This window comes from Convolutriloba macropyga, chromosome 8 (genome assembly GCF_964194025.1).
Source record: "Convolutriloba macropyga chromosome 8, txConMacr16.3, whole genome shotgun sequence".
Classification (NCBI taxonomy): domain Eukaryota; kingdom Metazoa; phylum Xenacoelomorpha; order Acoela; family Convolutidae; genus Convolutriloba; species Convolutriloba macropyga.
This window is the reverse complement of record NC_134475.1, coordinates 7,458,832-7,481,853: the sequence shown is the minus strand read 5'-3', so window position 1 is coordinate 7,481,853 and position 23,022 is coordinate 7,458,832. Positions and strand designations below refer to the sequence as shown.

General features: G+C 35.6%; 1 protein-coding gene across 4 annotated transcripts in view; it reads left to right on the top strand.

Annotated features, from left to right (window-relative positions):
- LOC142344425 (syntaxin-binding protein 5-like) overlaps positions 1–23,022 on the top strand; it is a 148,557-nt gene that overhangs the window by 77,436 nt on the left and 48,099 nt on the right. For all 4 annotated transcript variants that reach the window (XM_075396057.1, XM_075396058.1, XM_075396059.1 and 1 more), the window contains exons 16-20: positions 3,158–3,298; positions 3,838–4,125; positions 9,094–9,218; positions 17,842–17,932; positions 22,273–22,381. In XM_075396057.1, coding sequence (XP_075252172.1) covers positions 3,158–3,298; positions 3,838–4,125; positions 9,094–9,218; positions 17,842–17,932; positions 22,273–22,381 — 754 coding nt within the window. The remainder of the gene's footprint in view (positions 1–3,157; positions 3,299–3,837; positions 4,126–9,093; positions 9,219–17,841; positions 17,933–22,272; positions 22,382–23,022) is intronic.

Sequence of the window (23,022 nt, the reverse complement as noted above, 5' to 3'; positions counted from 1 at the left end):
TTCGTTTGAATCCAGTGGACGTAATTTAGGACTGAATCGGATTAAAAGTATGAAGATTGCATGACCCCGCTATGTGATTTCAATCGTGTCTATTTAAATGTTTTTTTTTGCTACTTGTAGAAGTTTTAACTAAGATAAGCTAATTATTGCTCTCTGTCCAGAGAATGTTTGCTTTCGGTGTCTAGAATTATTTTGGCTGCTCGATGGCTTTGCAAATTTGCTCTACACAGCCCGATTTGGCTTTTACTTGGCTCATCCTTGCCAGCATTAGGACACCATAACAGCATCCTAGGTTCCAGTCCCTTGAGGGTAAAAAAGTCGAAATCTCATTTATCTCAATGATCGCGCGTTTTTTCTCAGTTTGTAAGAAGGAGTTTATGTACAATTTTCAAGACGTCTTTATACTAAACAGCCAACATGGCGTCGCCTACCACCGGCTGCCTTTGCTTACGGGCAGTGCTTGGCCCCCTTCGCGCCACCATCATCCGCTGGATTTTCGGGGTGCTGCACTTTGCCCGCCTCCCCTTTCTCAACAAATAGTGGGACCAGTACCTCGTCTTCCAGAGGATACTCTTCAAGGCAATCTGTTTCCTTCACACCTCAATTGACTACTTTATTACCTACATTCGACATTATTATCCGGCTATTAGTGTGTGCCTAGTTTTTAAACGATTTCGTCCAACATCTGTTGACTTTCAAACATTGGACTTTCCAACGTCTTTTCTTTTAGGTCCTCATCAGCAGTAGGCAATTTTCAATGTATAATAGTTCTTGTTTGACCGTTTGCACGTAAATTAGCTCCACAAAAAAATTGTTGAAAGGAAACAGATTTATAAATGTTAGTCCATCGATGAATAATGTACCAAAAGCCGGCTCCCACAAATTGGGCAGATCGAAGACAGACGTTGGAGAGCGTAGCCGAGCAGGTTGTGGGGCGGCTCATGTGTTCGACTTCTCCTTTGTGCCCGGAGGGGGAGGCGGGGTCACAAAGCCCCCCGACTATTTGGCGCCAGAAACGGCTAAGCATTCGTGTGTGTAGCAATTTAATAATGTTTTGTTTAAAAACTATAGAAATGTGCTCGTTTTTGTGCTGTTTAAGACGTGACGCGTGTTTTGCGGTTCGTTGATAACTTTTGTATCAAACATCAAGATCCTACTGTGAAATTGTTACGAACGTCAATCTCGCTTCCATTCTCATTTTGCAATGCAAAAATTTAGTACCTGGGCACCAATTTATCCCACGAGAAATTTTTTTTCAATCTGTTCATAGGAAAGTTTATTGCAAAGAATTCAGAGCCTGTTTGCTTAGATAGAACAAAAAACGGCGCATAGGACCAAATTTGCCACCGAAAATACGAAATCATTAACCCATGGCGAGCATCAAAGAGAGAAAAAGACGTTGAAAAATGTTTTAAGCGAAGACGGCCATCGAAGGCGCAAGGCAAGAAGAAAAGTGAAAAGACGAAAGAAAGGAACTGACCCCATCTCCCCTCCCACCCCCACCCCGTCATCTACTTTGTTTACCCTTATTTTGAGTACATTGACTACCCCCATATCCTAGCCCCCCGTCTATATAAACCATCATCAGTTGGAAAACGCGCTTTAAGTGTTCACTCTGGCCAAAGACAAAATTTTTATTCACGGGAGGGTGGACAGGTCCTAGAAAAAGTTAGTGAAAACAACGATTGTGATGTCAGAAAGGGTCACAAAGGTGGTCAAGAGAACCGAAAGACTTTGAAACGGAATTCTGGTTCCAATGACGTAACCCGGATGGTGCCGAAAATCCGTAGAGATGGAAGAAAATTTCGTAGTCCTGAACTACGAAAATATCTGTCTCGCAATCGCTCATCTAAAACTGGAAGTATGCAGAATCTAAACGTCATTCTTTGCTTTTTATCTGATCTTGAATGCGTTGATTGATCATCCAATTGTTAACAATCGTCTATTTCGCTTTGTGTGACAATTAATTGTGTGATTTGTACCGATTTGTTGATAGATGTCGATCAGTTGAAATGTTTTAGAAAAACTCTGATCAGCCCACCATCCGATTGCAATTTTGATTCCACTCTTCTCTGTTGCCATGATTTGGACGTTAAACCAATTCTGATTGCATGAACCCTGTAGAAAATGTCTGTTTTAGCTTATTGATCTTTGCTTTCCTTGTTGAATTTGAAAACCCCTGGGTAGGCACACCCCAGGCATAGTTACGATAACTGTTATAAAGGTATTTTTCTAGATTTCGACTACCGTATATTATAGGTATAGCAATCACAATATCAAAAAACTAAAGAGCGTTCTGTTGCTGTGTTGAATTCTGTTGCTAGTGAAGTGAGGCCAGTCAATTTTTGTTTTGAATGTTTTTGCAGTGTTGCTAGTCCCGCATTTCCTAATGTAAACAGGATTTTTGGATTTAGAGTGTACTAAAAAGGTGCCGCCTTATGTAATCAAATGCATGCGATTGAAGAATTGTTTGTCTTTAAATTTGCAACGCAGTCGAACGTTTCAAAGCCAGTAGATTGTTGGTCAAAGGTTTAAACTCAAAATTGAGGACAATAATTGATTGAAGAATTTTAACGGAGCTAGACAAAATTTAAATATTCTTGATTTTGTTTCTCACGTAGTTAAACTCGGACGGTTATTTTGCAAGATCTTGCTAAAGACTTATCTTTTAAAATCTTCCTAGTGTCTTACAAGATAACAGTCCCTTTTTGCAATATTTTCGTAAGATAACCGTCGGTATTTGACTGACGTGGTGTTCAGTGTATTTGCAGACCTCAGTTTTGGAGCTTGAATCAACGGATTTGTGAATCTTTTCGAATGTTGTTGATCTATGCCCCCCCCCCCCAGTTTATTGGGTGCATATTATTTTCACCCCACAGACTCACCTGTTATATTTTTACAGAATGGTTTACTATGTAATGACACGTCCTCTGTAACTTAGAGGGGGGGGGGTGTGGTGCATAACGTTCTAGGGGGGCACAAACGGAAAAGATCCGAAACTGTTTATTCGCAGCATTGGCGTTTTTGAAATGTTTATTTGTATTGCAAATCTAAGGCATACCATTATTTTAAAATTCACGACCTACGTACCATGTAACTGCGCTATTGATATGCACCATGAACCGAAATTGAGATTGAAGCGTTGATTCCCGTTTAGATAAGACAGATGGTGGCTCTTCTGGTGGTCATTCTGGCTTCAGTAGATCCAGAAGTTCCAGCATGAGCAGCCTGGAGAGGGCAGATTGCTCTGATGCTGTCCAGTTCATCACCTTCATGCACTCCTTTCCAGTCAGAAATGGTAAGAACAGATCTTACGGCTGACTATTTGATAGAATATTGAGGGTTACCCTGTTTGTAAGCAGTTTTTTGTCAAGATTTTCGGAGAAAAATGTTCTTAATTGCTCTCAAACGACGTTTGAGGCAATTATTGTAAACGTGTGCGTCTTTTTGATGCATAATTTTTACTTGACCATTTTCTTCTAGAACATTCTATTGATTTCACTTCTCGAGTGACTTTTTGACTCTTGACCTTTTGATTTTTTGAGTGATGTGAATTGCGCGCAATGAAAAAAAGTCTGTTGATAAAAGAAAGCCGACTGTGAGCGCTGACCGTACGTAGCACTGTAGTGTAGACAGTAATGTCTCCGACTCGAATCCGAAAGTTGTCGGGTTCGAACCCGTCACTATTGGGAAGTTTTTGCTGCACCATAAAAGTTTCTAGCTTATGCTCCTTTCTAAATTGTTTCTCTCTCCAGTCCTTCGAGAGCAATTCGCCAGACGTTAGTCGGTTTATTTTCATACTAAGATGTTTGGGCAATGTACCTCGTTTTGTTTAAGACCCCAACGCAGTCTTGACAATTTGGCTGGGCACTAGCATGAGCAGTGTGGCTTGTGTTGTACTCAAACAGTATCACTCTCCTTCGACCTCGTCTCACCAACTAAACGGAACTGGAACCAATTGTGGTCCAGGCGGCTCCACACCCGTGGGTCGTAAAATGATCTACTCGCCCTCCAATTTGGGGCTCATGTGCTCTGCTCGAGGAGCTCTGATCTCCATATGCTTCCTGGACTCAACAGGAGCCATTGTGAAGCAGCCGGATGAGACCAACACAGACAAGAAAACTGGTTAGTTGCCCTGGTTTCGTCATGAGAGCAATAATAACAAGGTTATCGATTACGTCAGTATTTCTTCCTGTTAATTTTAAAAGTTCTTAAAACCATCTTCCAATGCTATATAAGAATGATTTTATTTAGTCTATTAAGGATCAATTATACCACCGATACTCATTCGACCAATTTTATTTGTTCAAGAAATCTTTCAGCAGTATAGGTTACGTGACCCTGTTTGAAGTCACTGAGATTTTATGGCGTTCAACGTGAGCGGCGTAGTGGTTCGATGTGTTAAGCTCGAGCTTCGAATTGTTTTCTGCAGAGTCACGTAACCGTACGTAAAACACACAACTTGCAAGTTTGTATTAGGAATTTCTTGCACTTCAACTTCCAGTGCTGCAGACTTTGGGCATTTGTTTTTCGTTAAAACTCACTCATATTTGTTTTCAATTAGATTTCGTAAATGGAAAACTTATTTGAAGTACAGGTGTGTAGTTTTCCCGTGAGAAAATGGGAGACGGTTTAATCTGTATTAATCTAACTTCACTAAGGTACTTAATACTACTTATATTGTTCTCAGTCAAATTTCATTGGCGATATATAGGTACTTGTCATTTTGACAATATTTAGAATTGGTCGAAAACAAAGTTTGTAACAATTATATTTGTCATGTGGTCTTTTTACGACTCGGAGAGGAGTAATGGTATTACAAAGGTTATTTGTTGAAGCAATTTCGTTCGTTGCCTGAATTGAATTTTTAAATCATTTACCTGTTTTTGAAACTTGGCTTCTGTTTTCAAAAAATGGACTATAACAGTAGCATAGTTTATAGTAATCAGGAACTGCTAGTAATGTTCAAGGTGAAAACGTCATTTTGAGAATTTTTGATCCCATAAATGTCCCTCTTACTTATCTCAGCTACATGCCAACCACCTGCCTATCAAATCCCCTGTCTAAACTTCCCAACTACCGCCTATACCTATACCCCATCCTTCCCTCTACATACGCACCACACGCACACCTAACCACATTCTTAACTAAAAATTGGTTGTTTCTAACAATACAGTGCTTTGTTTTAATTTGTTTTTTGATATTTCTGAAATAGGTAGGGTTAAATAAGATTTTGTGTTTCACGACTCTTCGAGTCCTTTCTGTTATTCTAGCGGCTATGGTTTTAATGCGATTTTTCGATTGACCGACTGTTCGTCTGACCCTTTTGACTTTTCGTTGCCAAAATGGGACAAATAGGGAAAGCATGAAGGGCATTAAGGTCTCTTATTGCCTTACCGCTTACTTGTCTCTAAGTATCTAAATGTTCTATTCACCGTAGTAGTTTGAGAGACAAAATAACGTGATGTAAAGGAAGTTCAACCCCCCTCCCGCCGAACTGGAACCCCGCATCCTCAATCCCCCCCCCCCCCATTCTCACCCACTCCCCTCAAATAGCTAAAACTAGCCTCTCAGCCGCGCAGCTAGCTTTTGACGAAGCCAACCTCTCGCCAGTAGTTTCAGAGCAGTTCGCCCGACGTTAGTCGGTTGTGTTTACGATATCTTCTTAATTAGCCGCGGAATTTAGTAGAGCAATTTAATTGACTAGTGTGGCAGAAATTATTCTGAATTTGTATTTTTGATTGGAAATCATTTGGAGGGTTTGAACAAAACATGAAGCAGTTATTTCAATTTTGCTTATGCCATGTAGTACAAATTGGCCCGTTAGATGTTTGTGTTTTCAAAGCTAAATTAGTGACATCGAGTTTCCTAAATTGCTTGTTTTATGAAATGTCATTCAAGAAAATGTTGGAGATATATTTGCTTGACAGCTGAAAAAATTTCAATATCAAAAAGTGGGAATGGTTATTTTGCTTATTCCACAGTTTGAGAGATTGAGAAAGATAGGTATGAAATATAGTTTAAAGCTTTTCTTCAGTTTTAGCATGTTATTTTTTGCTGGAGTTGTACAGCTAGACAAAGTTTTTGTCTCAAACCTTAAAATCATGTTTTTTTTTCTTATTTGAACTGTTTTCAATTGCTTTCTTTGTTTTAAGTGATTTACTTTTAGTTTGTTTAAGTTAAAGGGTGCCAAACAAAGTGAATTAAAGCTCTTATTGGCGACACGGGCGTTTTCTGGCCATCAAAACCTTTTCAAAATTTGCTCATTTTCAGAGGTTGGAATGACATGAAGTTTTTTTTCGGCCATGTCAAAGCGTAGGTGAAAAAGTACAAGCTAACAGCGGCCTGAGTATGCCAATTTTTCTCAAAAATAACAATCTCAAACCCAGATCGACAGTTTATTTTTTGGATCGAGCCATAGAATTATTATAGGTAATTTTATCCATGTGCTCATTGTCCTGTAAAAAGGAAGAAACTGTTATTACCAAAATATGTATCAAAAATGCTCGTTTCGCATTTGTTACTGTCTATGTCAATAAATAGTGTATGTTACTGCGCAAGAATTACTTGCACGGTATTTAGGTAACTCTTTGTAAACAAAATGTATATATATTTTTAAAATTTTGAGAATAAGTTCAATAATTCCATATAGTGTATCAAAGATAGCTTGGATCTGTTCAGAACAATCGATTTGGAAGTCCTCTTCAAGATTGAAATGTTTAATTGCTCTCAAACCCAAAAACTTTCGATTGACCGTTTTTGCGCTTTTGTTCTAGAACATTTATTGACTTCTCAAGTTACCTTTTCACGCTTTTTTTATTAATAGCCGCGTCAGCAATTCCAGGCGGCTATTATTGCGCTCCTGATTTTTTTACAATTCAAAGACATTGAATTGTATTGGGGCGGTGTCTTTTTTTAAGATCTGTTTACACATTTTCATGATTTTTGAAGTCAAATTAGAGTACTGATTTTGGTCACGCCGAATCAGGAAGTGGGGCGAAAAAGCGAGTGGTTTTGCGGCGTGAACTTTTTCCGCTCTAATTTTAAAGTAGAGTGCGAATACGGTGTTTGAACAAAAATTCGCTTTCTGGGTAGTCGTTTTTTGTTCACATGCGGCAATTTCATTTTGATTTTCTACTGCTTTCGATTTTTGAATCGGATTTTTTTCTAAGTAGTTTTCCCAATCCACTCATAGTTCATTCTAGACCTTGTTTTTTGTTTGAAACAATATTCCATTTCTTGCTAATGGTTTTTTTTGTTCACATGCGGCATTTTTGCATTGATTTCGTTTTTTTTGTAATTTGTCTGATTTTTTTTTGGAAATGATTTTCCCAATTCAGTCATAGTCTGTTCTAGGTCCAGTTTTTTGTTTAACCAATGAAAATTCGTTGAAATGTTCGTTAGGACTTGTCCTGCTATGTTTTTTTTACTTCGTCTTACAGATTTTTGTTTCGTCTTACCCTGACTTCTTGGAATTGAGTTTTTCAATGACTTTAGTGACTTCTGCTTTGCAGTTAAGATTTGTGTTCGTGACGTCATTTCTGCTTTTAGGTCAATTGCATGACTTACCTCACTTAAAAATGGCTTCTGAACTCACTTATAGAACTTTAAATTTTGTGAACATTTACTAATTAGAGGTCAATAGTGTGCATCTAAGTAGTGCCAAACTTATATGCCCTCATGTTAGGCCACAACCGCCTATCTTGGCTATTTTCCGGCAATCTGCCGGCTATGTTTTTTGAAGATCTCAATTGCTTTCACGCCGAAATCAATTCGCTGCCAAAATAAAAGGGTTTGTAGGATAGGAAATTTAAGGGTCTTGTGGCTGAATGGATAATGCTTCCTTTGTCTACCCAGAAAGAAAAATTTATCTAGGCTACAGCCCCCGAAATAAATTGCCTCGCTTCTTTTTCGAGAGCAATTTGTCCGACTTTAGTCTGTTTATCTTGAGGCATTACAGTACATTGCAACCTACATTTAACTGCAATTACTCCTAACAAAAAATGCAAAAACAAAAACTTCCTGCTATATTATATTTTTCACAACATCGGTTGCGTGATCTCCTCCGAAAATAGCATTTTCTGGTTGATTGCTCTCAAGCAAAGTTTGTAGCAGTTCTATTAGTCGTGCTAGTTTTTATGGATTTTTGAAACGCCTCAACATCTCACGCGCCTCCCCCACTGCAACCCCTAGTAGCCTTTTTTTGGGTCTCTCTCGCTCTCAATTAACATGAGGCTAACCTCCCCGAGCCCCAGTGAGCTACTGACGAAACCTACCGCTCGCCAGTCGTTTGAGAGCAATTCGATCGACTTTATTCGGTTATGTTTTTGTCGACCTACCTGTGTGCGTGTTTGTGTGTGTGTGTGTGTGTGTTTGTGTATGTGCGTGTCTGTGTGTGTGTGTTTGTGTGTGTGTGCGCGTGCGTGCGTGCGTGCTGTTCAGGCTACATAAACAAATAGTTACTGCCGTTTTCGTGGGTTAAAATGCAAATTTTGATACTTTTTGTGAAATTCTTCCTTACTGGCTGTTTTCTTAACTTTGGGGTCTAAGATGCTCGCTGTTGAAAAAAAACATTATTATAAGCCTTCTGTAGTAAAAAAAATTGTAGATTTCAGAATTATATCAAATTTCTCTCAAATTAAATACATTTTTGTTATCCTGCATCAAGATAAACCACCGTCATCTTTAACTACGCATTCTACAAAAACCTATTTAACTGAGCAAAGACAGATTTCTCTACACACATTTTCAGTTGCACTTCTGGGTGCATTCAATTGTGTTTGTATCCTTCTGGAAATCATTTTTGATTAGTTGGGAGTTAATCATTGTTTTACCAAGAGCGTGAAATTGAATCATTTTTGGAATAACATAAAAAACAGCAGCTGGTCTGAACCACAAAGTGAGGTTTATGAACGCATTTATATTAGCAGTTCAAGAAGCTTTTTCGAACAGATAAAAAGAGCTTTGACTTTTTGTGTGGAATCTTCCAATTAGCCCTCTTTTATGATCTTATATCATTTTTTAGTCCTATATCATTTTATAAACGCCCCTTTTCAGTTAAAACGAATTTTATAATCAAAGTTTTGTTTACAGGAACGCTGATGAGCAAGGGTGGCGCATATTCAAACGGCACTTCTGCCCAAATGAACAATGGAAGTGAAGAAGCCACTAACAACGACAGGCAATTTCTAGTGCTTGCCTCCGACAAAGAAGCTAAGGTTGCCCCTTTTAATTTAACCCTTTCAAATGTCTCCCGCTTACCAAAAAGTGCATATTAAGTGTTGTCTGAAAAGCATTTTTAATGTTCCTTTAATCCTAGTTTTCATAAAGTGAAATTTTTTTCTTCAGTGTCCAGATTAAACGTCACCACAAGCAAAATTATTTGACTATTAATGGAGCCATGTCGACAGAAAGAAATGGGTTCCTAAAATCCTGTCATTCTCTGATTTTGTTTTGCTTGAGAAAATAAAGGGGAAATTCTGTGCGCAAATCGAAAATTTTAATCCTTGATCATTCATGTTCAACTGCTAAGCGTAGAAAGACATGGCATCAATGGCTTTGGTACTCGTCATACTTCGCAAAATACTATTTCAAGAGTATCAATTTAAAAAATCAGATTTGATTTCCTTTGTGTCTAGATTATCGTTTTTTTTTTCATTTTTGAACATTGATACAAACTTTTTGTGCTCTCGAACGCAGTTTGAAGCAATTAGTGTTTTGAAAATGTCTTTAAAGTTTTGCTTAACCGTTTTCTTCTAGAACATTCTGTCTATTTTACTTCTTGAGTGACTTTTTCACTCTTGACTTCTCAAGGGCCTGAGAGCTCTTGACTTATCACAAGGGCCTGAGAGCTCAGTCTAGGACGCTGGAGGTCGCGTGTTCGAATCCCTCCATAGTCGTTGTTTGCACCCATAAGGAAAAATGTATTGAGGCTACAGTCCGCGCTATTAAATTGCCCCACATGTTGTTAGAATGCAATTTGTCTGACGTTAGTCGGTTTGTATTACATAGCCGCCCTCATCATCTCGATGGGCTGTTATTGCGCTCGTAATTTTTTACAATTAGAATTTGAAATGTATTGGGGCGCTGTCTTACGAGTATTGGGGGAGCTCTTTTTTAGAACGAGAACTTTTTGGAGTGCAATGAAAACGCGAGGTAAAAGTCAGTGCCCCATGTAAAATTTAGGTGTTTGTGTGAATCGGCTTGAAGAGTAGAAAGAAAAGAGTGGTTTTGCCTTCTCGTCATTTTTCGAGAGAAAAATAGGTGTGAAATAATTTTGGCTAAGCGATCGATTTTTTTTTGACCACGTGCGGTTTTGTCAAAGCAGTTTTTTTTTTGTTTTTACTCCAATTTTTTGCAGTCATTTTTTGCGGTTTATCTGACGTGTTAATATTGGTGTTAGGCATTATTTTTGACTTTCTGAAGTAAATTTTGCTTTTTTTAGATAAAAGATTTACAGTTTTACCTTGTTTTAAACTTTAGTCGTTTTTGTTTTCTTTAATTTTTTCATTGCAGTCGGTGAGTTGTGTGGTTGCAACTAATTGGTCTAGCTGTTTTGGTGGTGGTGTTTCAGTTTGATTGATTTTCGTTGAGAATTTTTTTGAAAAGTTAGTAAATTTGAGCAAATTTTGCCAGTTTTTGTCAGTTTTTTGCTTATTTCTTCGGATTTTGTGATTATCGATGTTTTCTCGCTCAATTTTTATTTCTATAGGTATTGTTAATTTAAAGTGACACTTGCACGCTAGCCATTTCATTTTTCACTGAAAATAATTTTACACATTTCTACTCTTAGAGGTTTTTTTTCTTGCTGTTCTTAAATGTTTAATGTTTCTCTCTCGTTTTTGGGTGGCTGATTGACCTAGCAGAAGGCGTACTGAGCTTTTATCTATGAATAAGGGCTGGTAAGTTGCCTTTTGTAGACAATTTTTTTATTACAAGATCTTTCGCCTATAGTTTTGTGGGAGTCGCATTTTAAGTGAATTTAGAGGATGCTAAATCAGTTTTTGCTTGTTTCTTTTCTCAGATTGTTTTAAATAGCCGCACAGCGATAGCTGGGGCTTTTATTGGCCTTCTCTTGGTTTTTTTCGTCGTCGCGATTTTTGTTGTGACCATATGACGTCACAACCCCTTCAAATCTCTTTTTTTTTTCATTCGTTCATGCAATTTCAACTGAAGTGCGTGTGTGACGTCATTTTTCGCTCTCAGTGGAGCGAGTTTTTTTGTTCATTCGCGTGATTAAGTTTTTGGTCACACTTGACTTACCTTACTCACAAAAATGACTTCCTCGCTTTGAAATTGACTTTTGTTTGCTTTAGTTCAAAGAGACAGGTCAAATGGGTGTGTATCACTCTAAATGAATGCTATTAGAGAGCAGCTAATGGAGGCAACAATAACTTGTACAGATTCTTAATCAAAATATAACATCTCATCCTTTAATGAGAAGAGTAATTTTTTTGGTCTGTCCTTTTTACCGTTTTTTTGAGACTGCAGATCTACAAAGCTATTGCGGCCATTTTCTGGAAATCTGCCAGCTATGTTCATGTTATTGTTTCGCATCGTTTTATGCAAGACGATTTCGAGTCAGTTAGAGTTGTCAATGTTCGAGTTCGAGTAGTTTCTGGAATTCCTCCGTTTATGTTTGTTTTAAGATCTGTTACACATTTTAATGATTTTTGAAGTCAAATTGGAGAAGTGATATTGTTCTCGCCAAAAACGGAAGTGGAGCCAAAAAGCGAGTGATTTTGCGGCGTTTATTTTTTCACTCGAATTTTAAAGTAGAGTGCGAAAATGGTGATTAAGCAAAAGGTTTCTAGCTTTTGGTTTTTTAATAGCCGCCCTCATCTTCTCAGCCGGCGCTCCTATTTTTTTTACTTTGTCGAACTTTTTTTCGCTTTACCCATTTTGCCGCTTTTTCGACATTTTGCGTGAAATCTTTTTGACTTCTACAGGCTAGTTTCACTCTTCTGTCATTCTGCTCAAAATCCTTTTAAACAGCAGCTGCTCAGCAAAGCAGTTCAGAATGAAGAGAGTCAGTATAAAAAAATCAAAGTCAAATAGAAACGGGATAAACCCATAAAGCCCATTTTTAGATGCCTGGTACTTGAAATTTGTTCTCATAAGTTTTAGTTACTATCTATGATGCTTATTGGTATTGATACTAGACCCTGTAGCCTCTCGCTGAGAGACAGGAGTATGTTCAATTACGAAATGACATCAAATAAATCACACTTAAAAATGTATTTATGCAAAAATCAATTTTTGTTGATATTTTCGTTTCAATCAATCCCAATAGAGTTATGGGAATCAACGAAGGCTATTTTCCGGCAATCCGCCGGGTTTGTTTCCGCACGCGGCTGTTTGACTTCATCTTTGCTATTTTTTCATCTATTGATCGAATTTTTTCCAAGTGATTTTCTAAAATCACGTAGAGTGCGAAAATGGTGTGTGAGCAAAAGGTTTCTTGCTTGTGATTTTTTTCCACATGCGGATGTTTGACTTCATCTTTGCTTATTTTTTCATCTATTGATCGCATTTTTTCTAATTGATTTTTTCAATCCGTTTATTGTCCATCCGAGCTGTTTTTTAGTCAATAAATATTCTGTGACTATGTTTTTTTTAACTAATATAGGAGTTCGCACTTTAAAAATGTTTTTTTTTTTCAAAAATCAATTTTTGTTTTCCAATCCCATTCGCGGTTATGGGAATCAACGGCTGCCATTTTCCGGTAATCAGCGGGGTATGTTCTTAAAGCAACGTGTATTTACCTGCATAGTTGGTTGTAGATACTGGGTTTGTTGGAACATTGAGCAAAGCGATATGAGAACTTACTATTGAAGGTGTCGCCGCAACTTGGCAGCAAAAAGTTGAATTAGTCCTGAAATCAATTAAATCCTCAAAACCAGTTTAGGAATTGGTAGTGTGTGTACTTAGCACAAGTTTTCATAATTTTATGTTAATGGCCAAAGCGATATCTGGGGCGATTAGTGGCCTTCTCTTGGCTCTATAATGAAGGGTTATTGAATCTTCAATCATATCAAAAGTTTTTACTGAGTTGACCCTTCTTTCAAGAAAATCTCTGCTTGTTTGAGATTTGCCTGGTTTTCTTGGTTCTCCCGTGAATTTTTTTAGAAGCAATTCATAGTTTCAATTGATATATAATGGTTTTATCTAGTTGGTCAGCTTTTCTCAGAAAATTATTTGTTTTTTTTTGTCTTAACCATTCACTTAGTCGCATTCATTGAAGGACTCACTGACTCTCCAATATCCATAAATGGAGACATTTACTTGTAGCTTCAACTCGCATCTCAATTTTTTGATAAATTTTGTCACGACTTTGAAGGTACTTCTTTTCAAAAAATTATCAATATCAGTTTTGCCGTATTTGTAGTTAGATATTTCAGCTCTATTTGTTTTGGTGTCTTCTGTGCTGCTTATTGACAGATCTTTAGTTCTCTAGTTGGACATAATTTATTTTAACAAAGGTTTCCCTTCATGTATAATTTTTAACGACTTCTATTCGCTATTTAAAAATGTATATTTTGGTTTTGACCGCTTGTTTTGTTTGTTATTCGTTGGCTTAGACATTTTAATGAAAGGTCTCATTGGCTCTCTAGTGGGGCACATTGAATTCTGTTTCAATTTGTTCAAGTATCTGAGTTCTACTAATTTCAACGCTAATTTTTAATAAGATGTGTACTATTTCAAGACACTTGGTTTTATTTTTGCATATCTTTTTTTTGCTACGTATTTGCTATTCACTTTTCTCTATTGTTACTCTGTCAGCAAGAACAGCTCTCATAGAGGTTCTGAATAATACTAGACAAAATCACACTATTTAATAGTTTCAGCTGGTGGCTAATAGATGTACTTCCCTGGGGACCATTTGTTTTCAAAGAATAGCAGTTACTTTTTGTTTTGATCGTGATCGTTACTCGATTTGGTTTCTTGTCTCCTAGTCTGAATTTTGCCGTTTATCTTTTTTTTTGTGTGAGACAAAATAGAATCTGTTCAATAGTTCCATTTTGTGGTTATTTTGTTTTTTATTTGAAACCAATTGTTTAAAAACAGATTTCAGAGGTTTTTATTGTCTGCGTGTGCTGTCAGTTCTGCTACGTTATCCCTCGGCTGTACATCTAATATTTGAGGGTGCTTTTTAAGAAGCAGTTGATTTGTGGTTAGAGAATGGATGGCATAGTTACGTATTTCCTTTTTTATTCAACTTTTTTTGAAACATTTTGGTGTAATTCGAATGTCCGAGGTTGCTATATGTTGTCCTTCTACTTTGTCTCTCATTTGTTGTCGAATTGTTTAAAAAAGAAAACTGTCTTTGAACATCATTAATTGAGTTCTTTATAGTTTTTGTTGTTTAATTTCGAGTTTGTTTTACTATAGGTTTTGTTTAAAAGTTCATCTACGGAGACTGGCAGTCATGTATTTGGTTTGTTTATTTCTTTGGATTGTAATTCAGGACTTGTCCTGTTGTTTTTATTTTCGTTTTACCTGTCGATAAGGTTTTTGTTTTAAGTAAGTCATGGCTTTCACGTTTGATTTCCAACTTACCTCACTTACTGTTTCAACTGAAAGGAATTTAGAGTTCATTCAGAAAACTACGCAATTACTTTCAAGGTCAAAGGGCAAAATAAAATCGATTTAATTGAAATTAATTAACCTATACAGCCGGGTCACGTGCATTTTGTTTTAAAAGATTTAGTGCATTAATCAAACTTTGTCAATTCTGCTACATAAACCCTTGCTTGTACCCTTAATTTTTATGTGCTTTCTAATAAATTTGTTTTATGGTTAGAGATTTGATGTTTCAGTTAACGTCTTTTATTTTTAATTTTTTATACCATCTTTTTTCAAAGATTTTGGTGTAGTTCGAATTTCTCCAATTTTTCTATATGTTGTCCTTCTATTTTCTGTTATGTCATAAATGGTACCAAATAGGTTTTAGTCCATTTTTTTTAAATGTGGTGCAAGTAGACAACTTAAAACTGCGGTCATATTAATCATAAGTTCAAAAACAGCTAGTTATATTCACACTGGCTTTAAGAGTCTTCTGGAATTATGATTTTACCACTTTTTCCAAATTAAAACCCGATAACTATACAAAATGCTTTATTTATTTTTGATATACTGAAAAATTTTGTTTGAAAGAATTGATCTATTTCGCAACCATTTGAACAATTGCGTGCTTTCTGAGACACGCAGAAATATCAGGGCTGATCGTGATCGCATCATTGAGGATAAAAAATAGATTTTAATGGATGGGGTGCGGCTTTTTTCAATATATTTCCGATTTCATAGGTTTTAGGTAAATTACTGACCAGAATTTCAACCAGGGCTGAATTATTGACAGATAGTATTTGCAAAAAATGAGGGCCAACAAGCATATTTTATAGTTTCAGAGTTAAACTCATCTGTTTTGTGGCTCTGACTAATTGTTTTCGTAAATGCACTTTTGTTTTGCTTTTATTTGTAATAATTTTTGTAGTCCAATGACTTCCTCTCCCCAATCGAAGAGATCCATCCGGCTGTTTTTTTAAGTATAAGTGAACCTAGACGATGTTTTCAGTTGTTATCTAATGTTTCTTATGAGTTTGAATATATTTGCTTTAAGAAATTTCCTGTAAGTTATTATTAAATATCTGTAACGGTTTTATATTTAGTTAATGGTTTCATGGTTTTGATACTACGAGTTTTCAAAATTTTTTTGTGCAGAATTGCACATTTCATAGGTTCATTCTGTTTCCTTGTCCAATTACCACCTTATTGACAGGTCGAATTGGAAAAAGTTTGCGATACTTTTATTGATTCGAAAATTTTTTGTCTGATTTTACAATTTTTTTTCGAGGTTTCTATACTTTTCAAATTTTTGGTTTCTTTTTATTCTCATTTCTCCTTAATACTTTTATTATAGCTGCGAAGCTGTAAGCTGAGCGTAGCTATATTGCGGTGCTCTTGGTTTTTTTTTGTTTCGTCGTCTGACACTCTTTTTTCGTTTTACATTTGTTCACACAGCAAAGCCGAAAAAGTCAAATTTTCTGAATGACTTCTTCCTCTCACTCACGGCCTTTGCGCGCGTGACGTCATTTCTCACTCGCTTTAGCTAAAGTTTTTAGGTTATTTGCGTGATTAGATTTTGATCATACGTGACTTACCTCACTCAATAAAATGACTTTTGCACTTTAAAACTTAAGTTTAATTTGAATTAGTTTAAGGTCAAGGGAACTCCTATGTGCAGTAAAGTTCCTTAATAAGAGGCGTCTGTGGAATGAATTTTAACAAGCTTTATTAATTTATTGCTGAATGTTTTTTAGCCTAGTTTTTTGAGCGGCGTCGATTTTTTTTTCAATTTAGATCTGTATCTGTTTCTATCTCTATTATATGACACGCAGGTCTATCCTTTCGCAGCTATTCCGGCAATCTGCCGGCTATTTTAAGGAAGACCCGTTGATGTCCAGTTGAGAAGCAAGAGATGATTCAAAGTTCATGCTGGTAACATCTTATAATTACGGTGCCTTGAACACTGTGGTGTCTTCAAACTTTGTGAAGTTTTGTTTTCTGCCTGTTTTGTTGTTTTTGTATTCTCATGATTTTGTCTCATTAATAGCCGGTCCAATACTTGGCTTCCTCAGGTGTTGTATCTTAATCTATCTTTTCGGATTTTTGTGTCTGTTATGACTTCTGAAAACATTTTCTCAAAAACATATTTGGATTTTTGTGCTTCCTTTTTAATTTTTTTCCAGTTGACTTGTAGCTTAGTCTCTGTAAAAACAGGTCAACACCCGTTTCCAATGAGCAATAAATTAATCTTTTTACCTGTTTTAGTTTCCATCATTTGTTTCACGGCTTTGGTACTTCGAGATTTTATAAATTGTTTGAGATTATATATTTGTACATTTCAAGGGATTTTTGTTCGTTTTGAAGATTCCTTTTAAATTATAACATTAATTGTAGGTTCAATTGGTTATAAAGTATTTCTCAATTAAATATTTTAATGCTTTTAGTGATGGCCTAAGGGTTTTATGGTGTTATTGGCTTATGGTTTTGACGGTTTCACTGCCATTTTCGCTCAAAGTTGTTGAACTTATTTTTGCCGGTATTTGTCCTTCTTTTTGTTGTCGCATGGCGTACACTGGATAATGACAGATGTTAATTGCTTTCTATGGAGATATAAATGAACATTTTTGTGATTTCAGTTTATATCTAACTCTAAGAATGACTTTGAAAATAATTGTTGTCGACAATAGAAACGCGTTTTTGAACTTAGCACCTTTTGGCTCTTTTTGTCAACGTTACCCAGCCGATTGTGGGCCGGTCCCATATATTGTCTAATGAAGTATAGGTTTATTTGTTTTTGTTTAGGTTTTATCTGATGCGAGTTTGATTTTGCTATGATGACATCGAGTTTTGGTCGTAATTAATTTTTGTTTTTTATTATGGTCTTTTCTAATAGTTCTATTAACAACAATTTCATCTGCCCTCTAACGTGGCATTATTTTATTCCATTAGTGGTTTGTTGAACGATATGTATGTTTTTGAAAGTTTTCTATCTCTTCATTTGGTAGCCAATTAAGTCAAGAATGTGGATGAACGGGGTCGGAACATTATGTGCGTACGCACATTACCGAGCCTCCTTGTTTACGCCTTAAATTTACGTCTAAGCGTCTTGTCTACTTTAAGTTGTTTGTCAGCTAGATGACCAAATCCTGTTTTCGTGTCAGCAAAACTTTAAACACCTTTTAACCGTCGACGATCACCTTAAAACAAGAATGTTTAATTCAGTAACCTCCTCTGATTAGTGAAGAAAAATGACCTTTTTTGTTTGCTTGTTTACAGGTAATCTCACTGCCATCACACAATGTGGTGTTCCGACAGAGACTCACAGAGACATCCTACATTGTGAGGGCTGACCCCATCATTATATCTGGTTAGACTTAGAGTTGTCATTTTACAATATGCAAATTTGACAATATTTTACAATGTTTAATTGCTCTTAACGAAGTTCGTAGTAATTATTGTAAACCTGTTGGTTTTTACGACTCGAAGAGGAGTATTGGTTTTTACGACTCGAAGAGGAGTATTGGTTTTCTTAAGGTTTTTTTTTTTACAGGAAGTAGATTTGTTCACGCGGCATTTTGACCTAAAAGCGAAAGTGAGAAAATCTGTCTTGGTGAATAGATTTTCGCTAAGCGAGAGAAGTTTTTTGATCATGCGCTACGTTTAGTGAATGACTTTTTGACTTTGAAAAGTAGTTTTTGACCGAATTGCACATATAGATAACCGTTTTTTCGTCTAAGTGGCCCAATTTTTTTTGCTTGTACTTTGGTTTTTTGTAGAAATTATTTTTATTCGATGCTAAATTGAAATGCGATCTTCAGCAATTGATACCAGTGTTTTGCGAAGCCTGAAAATGCGTTTCAAGTTCAAAATTGGCACATATTTCTTGATTTTTTAGTTAATTTTTGGCTTTTTTTCTAATAATTTTTTCATTTTTGGATCTTTTAACCGTCTTTTTGCCAAAAATCAGTTAATATGGCAGATTTGTTTTGGCTATTTATATACTCAACACCACTTTCTACCTCGGTGTAATTTTGTTTTATAAAATTGTACATATGCTAATCCGATTTTGGTAGTCTTTTTCCGATTTTTGTCAGTTTTTTTGTTCGTATTTTGGTTTTAATTACTAGAAAATGTCTTTTTGTGCAACATGAGGGACTTTAATTTCGTTTCAATAAAAATTCAATCATTTTTTGGCGTTAAGTTTTTGAAAAACAGATAATATTTCATGAATGCAGTTTTTTTGACCATTTTTTTTTGCAAAATATTTCAATGTTTCGTATGTTTGAATTCTGCTTTTTCCTATTTTTTTGTTCTCTTCAGGAGGATAGATCATTTGTATCGGATGACTAGTTAGCTTTTCTATGTGTCGAATGCTGAACAATGAAATGTATTCGTTTTTCTTGATTTTTTAATTTGATTTTTAACTTTCAAAATCAAGAATCTATTTTTGTTACGGTGTTCCTCACATTGTGTCCAGATTCTTCACATTCTAGTTAGTATCATTCTAGCTTTGTCCTGTCACCTATTTATGGCACTTCTGTATCTTGTTGATTGGTTTTTTCAGTTGTTGAAAAATTGAATGATTTTAGCTTTTTCTTAGATTTTCGTCATTTCTTTGGTTTGCAATTGATTTCATTCAACAAAAGGCAGTACTGAGAGTTTGCTAGCAAGCATTTTCCAAAATTTCCACTTAATATTATCTACTGCAACGTTTTTCCGGCCTTGGTGTTAATAAAGAATTTTCTGCCTTTGAATATTCTTCTGCTGCGTATTTCTTTTCTATTATAAATTTAATTTTGATTTAGTTTGAAATCATGTTGTCTCGCATATGTAGAATAAGGGAGAAGTGTGTGCTGTTTTGTGTCTTAGTTGCAGTGATTAGAAATGTACTTGTGGTTTTCTGATTCTTAAATTTGAGCATTCCTTTTAAAGATTTAACTTGTGTCTAAGATTTATCTGCCGTTTGCTTTCCCGATCTTATTGAGATAAGAATCATGAAATATTTGAGAACAATTGATAGCCCTGTCAGCTGTTCCTGCCCATCAGTATTTTGACCTTCTTATCTATTTCGGGTTTTTTAACGTTACCAAACATTTTCAATAAAATAAGATTTTGCTGCATTTTGTTTCTCTTGCTGACAGTGGTTTAAGTTTCTACAATTTTCAGATCAGACAAGGGGAGGTAATGAGTTAATGGTTTAATACAAAAGGTAATTAATGCCTTCCGCCGCAATTACGGTTTTATTTTTGAAGTTTTGACGCATCGAGTCGCTTCCGGAATTCTTCCGGCTATGTTCTTAAGGTTTTTTTTTTACCGGAAGTACTATTCGTTCAGACGATGTTTTGACCTAAAAGCGAAAGCGAGTAAAATTGCAGTGTGAACTAATTTTTTCTGAGCGAGAGAAGTTTTTTGATCATGCGCTGCGTTTAGTGAATGACTTTTTGACATTGAAAAGTAGTTTTTGACTGAATGGCACATATAGATAACCGTTTTTAGCCGTTTTTTCGTCTAAGTGGCCTAGTTTTTTTGCTTATAATTTGGTTTTTTGTAGAAATAATTTTTAATCGATGCTATGTTGAAATGTAAACCCCAGAAATTGATAGCACAGTATTTTGCATAGCCCGAAATTGCGTTTCAAATGCGAAATTGGCACATATTTCTTGATTTTTAAGTTAATTTTTGGATTTTCTATTAATTTCTTCAGTTTTGGATCTTTTAGCTGTTTTTTGTCAAAAATCAGTTAATGTGGCAACTTCTCTTTGATAATTCATATACTCAATGCCTCTTTCTACGTCGATGTAATTTTGTTTCATAAAATTGTACATTTGCTAATCCGATTTTCGTAGTTTTTTGCCAATTTTTTTCAGTTTTTTGTTTGTATTTTCCTTTTAATTACTAGAAATAGTATTTTGGGGAACATGAGGGACTTTAATTTCGTTTCAATAAAAATTCAATCATTTTTTGATGTTAAGTTTTTGAAAAAACAGATAAATTTTTTTCATAAATGCAGTCTTAAACATTTTTTGACCACTTTTTTTGCAAAATGTTTCATTGTTTCGTATGTCTGAATTCTGCTTTTTCTTGTTTTAATCTGTTCAGCAGGTTGGATTTTTGTCTCGAATGACTCGTTGTCTTTCCTATGTCTCGAATGCTGATCAATGAAATGTACTCGTTTTTCTTGATTTTTTTAAATTTGATTTTTAACTTTCAAAAATCAAGAATTGGTCTTTTTGTTACGGTGTTCCTAACATTGTGTCCATATTCTTCACATTCTCGTTTGTATCATTCTAGTTTTGTCCTGGCACCTACTTTTGTATTCGTTATATTGATTTTTTTATTTGTTAAAAAATTGAATGAATTCAGCTTTTTCTTAGATCTTGGTTTCTTCAGTTTGCAATTGATTTAATTCAGAATAAGGCAGTACTGGGAGTTTGCTTTTCCAATATTTTCCAATATTACTGAGAGTCTTTTCCAATATCTCGACTTATTACTATTCATTGCAATTTTCTTCCGGGCTTGGTATTGTTTTTAGACGATTATTTGCCTTTGAATATTATTCTGTTGCTTTTGTTTTTCTATGATTAATTTAATTTTTGAATTAGTATGAAATCATGTTGTCTAGCATTTATACATTAAGGAAGAATCATGTATTATTTTTGTCTTAATTGCCGTGATTAGAAATCTAATTCTAGTAGTTCTCTGATTCTTAAGTTTGAGCACTCTTTTTTGAATAATTTTGACTTTCCTATCTTTTTTGAAAAGTTTTTATCTGCCGTTTGCTTTCGCGATCTTTTTGAGATTAGAATCATTATTTATCTGAGGGCAATTGATGGCCCTGTCAGCTTTGTCAGGCTATCAGTTTTTTGACCATTCTAAAAATTTCAGACTTTTTTAACGTTACCAAACGTTTTCAATAATAAAATTTTGCTGCATTTTCTTTCTCTTGGTGACAGTGGTTTAAATTTAACCGATTTTTAGATCAGACCCGCGGAGGTAATGAGTTAATGGTGTAAGACAAAAGGTAATGGCTTCAGCTTTTTGTGAAGTTTTGGTGCTTCGAGTCGCTTCCGGAATTCTTCCGGCTATGTTTTTAATTCCACAAAGTTGTAAACGGAAAGTTAATCCAGAAATAAACAAATATAGAGACATTAAGAAAAATCAGAAGTCTGAAAAAAATTTGAAGATTGAACAAAATAAGATAAATTGGAACATATTGGAAATAATAATGAAATTCAATTCAACAGTTGACATTCTTTTTTTTCGTGCGTTGCTTGACGCTCACTTTTGATCATCTTTTAACGTCCGAAAGCTCAAAAGATCATAGTTTTTTAGAGTATTTCCTGGCCTCTATTCAGTTTCTATGCGTGCGTGTTTCACTTATCGGTTCAGCTCTTAGATTGACTTTGCTCTATATGATAGGACATTCTTAAGCATACACAACTTTGCTCTATCTTTTAAGTGACTTGAACCACTCATAAAAAGGTTTTTTATTCATCCATATCTAATAGCTTTTCGATTAATATATTGATTCAGTTCTGAAGTTATTGCCATCAGTATACGCTGGACGAGCAAATATTCCGCCAATTTGCGGATAACTTAAATTCAAAAATTCAATGATACCTTCGAATGGCATTTTTTGTGTCCAGTTTTCATTCTAAATCCGATCTTATTGAAAAGGCAATAGCGAGAAAACAGTGATGGTTTTAGGAGGAGCTTGCTTGGCCTGCTATGTAGCGAATGGTCACATTGTGGTTTGGAGCTTGCCTAGCTTAAGGGTTCTACTAGACGCAGAATACATTCCACTCACAGATATCAGGTTGGTCAGTCTGTGAACAAGCAGAGCGTCCCTCACAAAACAGTCCCGAAAATATAAGGACATCCCAAAGAAAAATTTAATTGTATGCCTGTTGAAACTATTGTTGCATCTTTTCCCCTGAACCCCTGTCCCCCCCCCCCCCCCCCCCCACCTGTACGTTATGATGCATTAAGTAGTAATCATTCGCGGTTTTTTTGAACGGGGGGAGGATACAAACGGAAAAGACTTCAAATGTCTCAAGCTGACATAGTTCGTTCTGGGACTGTTTTGTCTGGTTTGAAGCTGTTATGTCTGTAAGTATTTAATTGGTCGGGACTAATTAGTCCAGAAACGGTGAGAATATTGGGATAGTTGTTTTAATCAAGAAGTTATTTTTATGAACTTTTTTTTGATTTTGTCAACATTCGACCTTTCCTCCTTCCATTATATAATACTCAACGTTGATGTTGGGAATCTTACCCTTAGTTGTTCAATAGCAAGAATATTCGTGTGTGATAAAAGGCCTCTTCAACAGGATGATAAATTGAACCGACTATTTATTTTGTATCAAATGAACGACGACAAATAAATAACTGCAAACTAAATCTCATGCATTGATGTATGTAGTCGTAGTTGACGGGACAGTGTGGTGGGTCACGTCT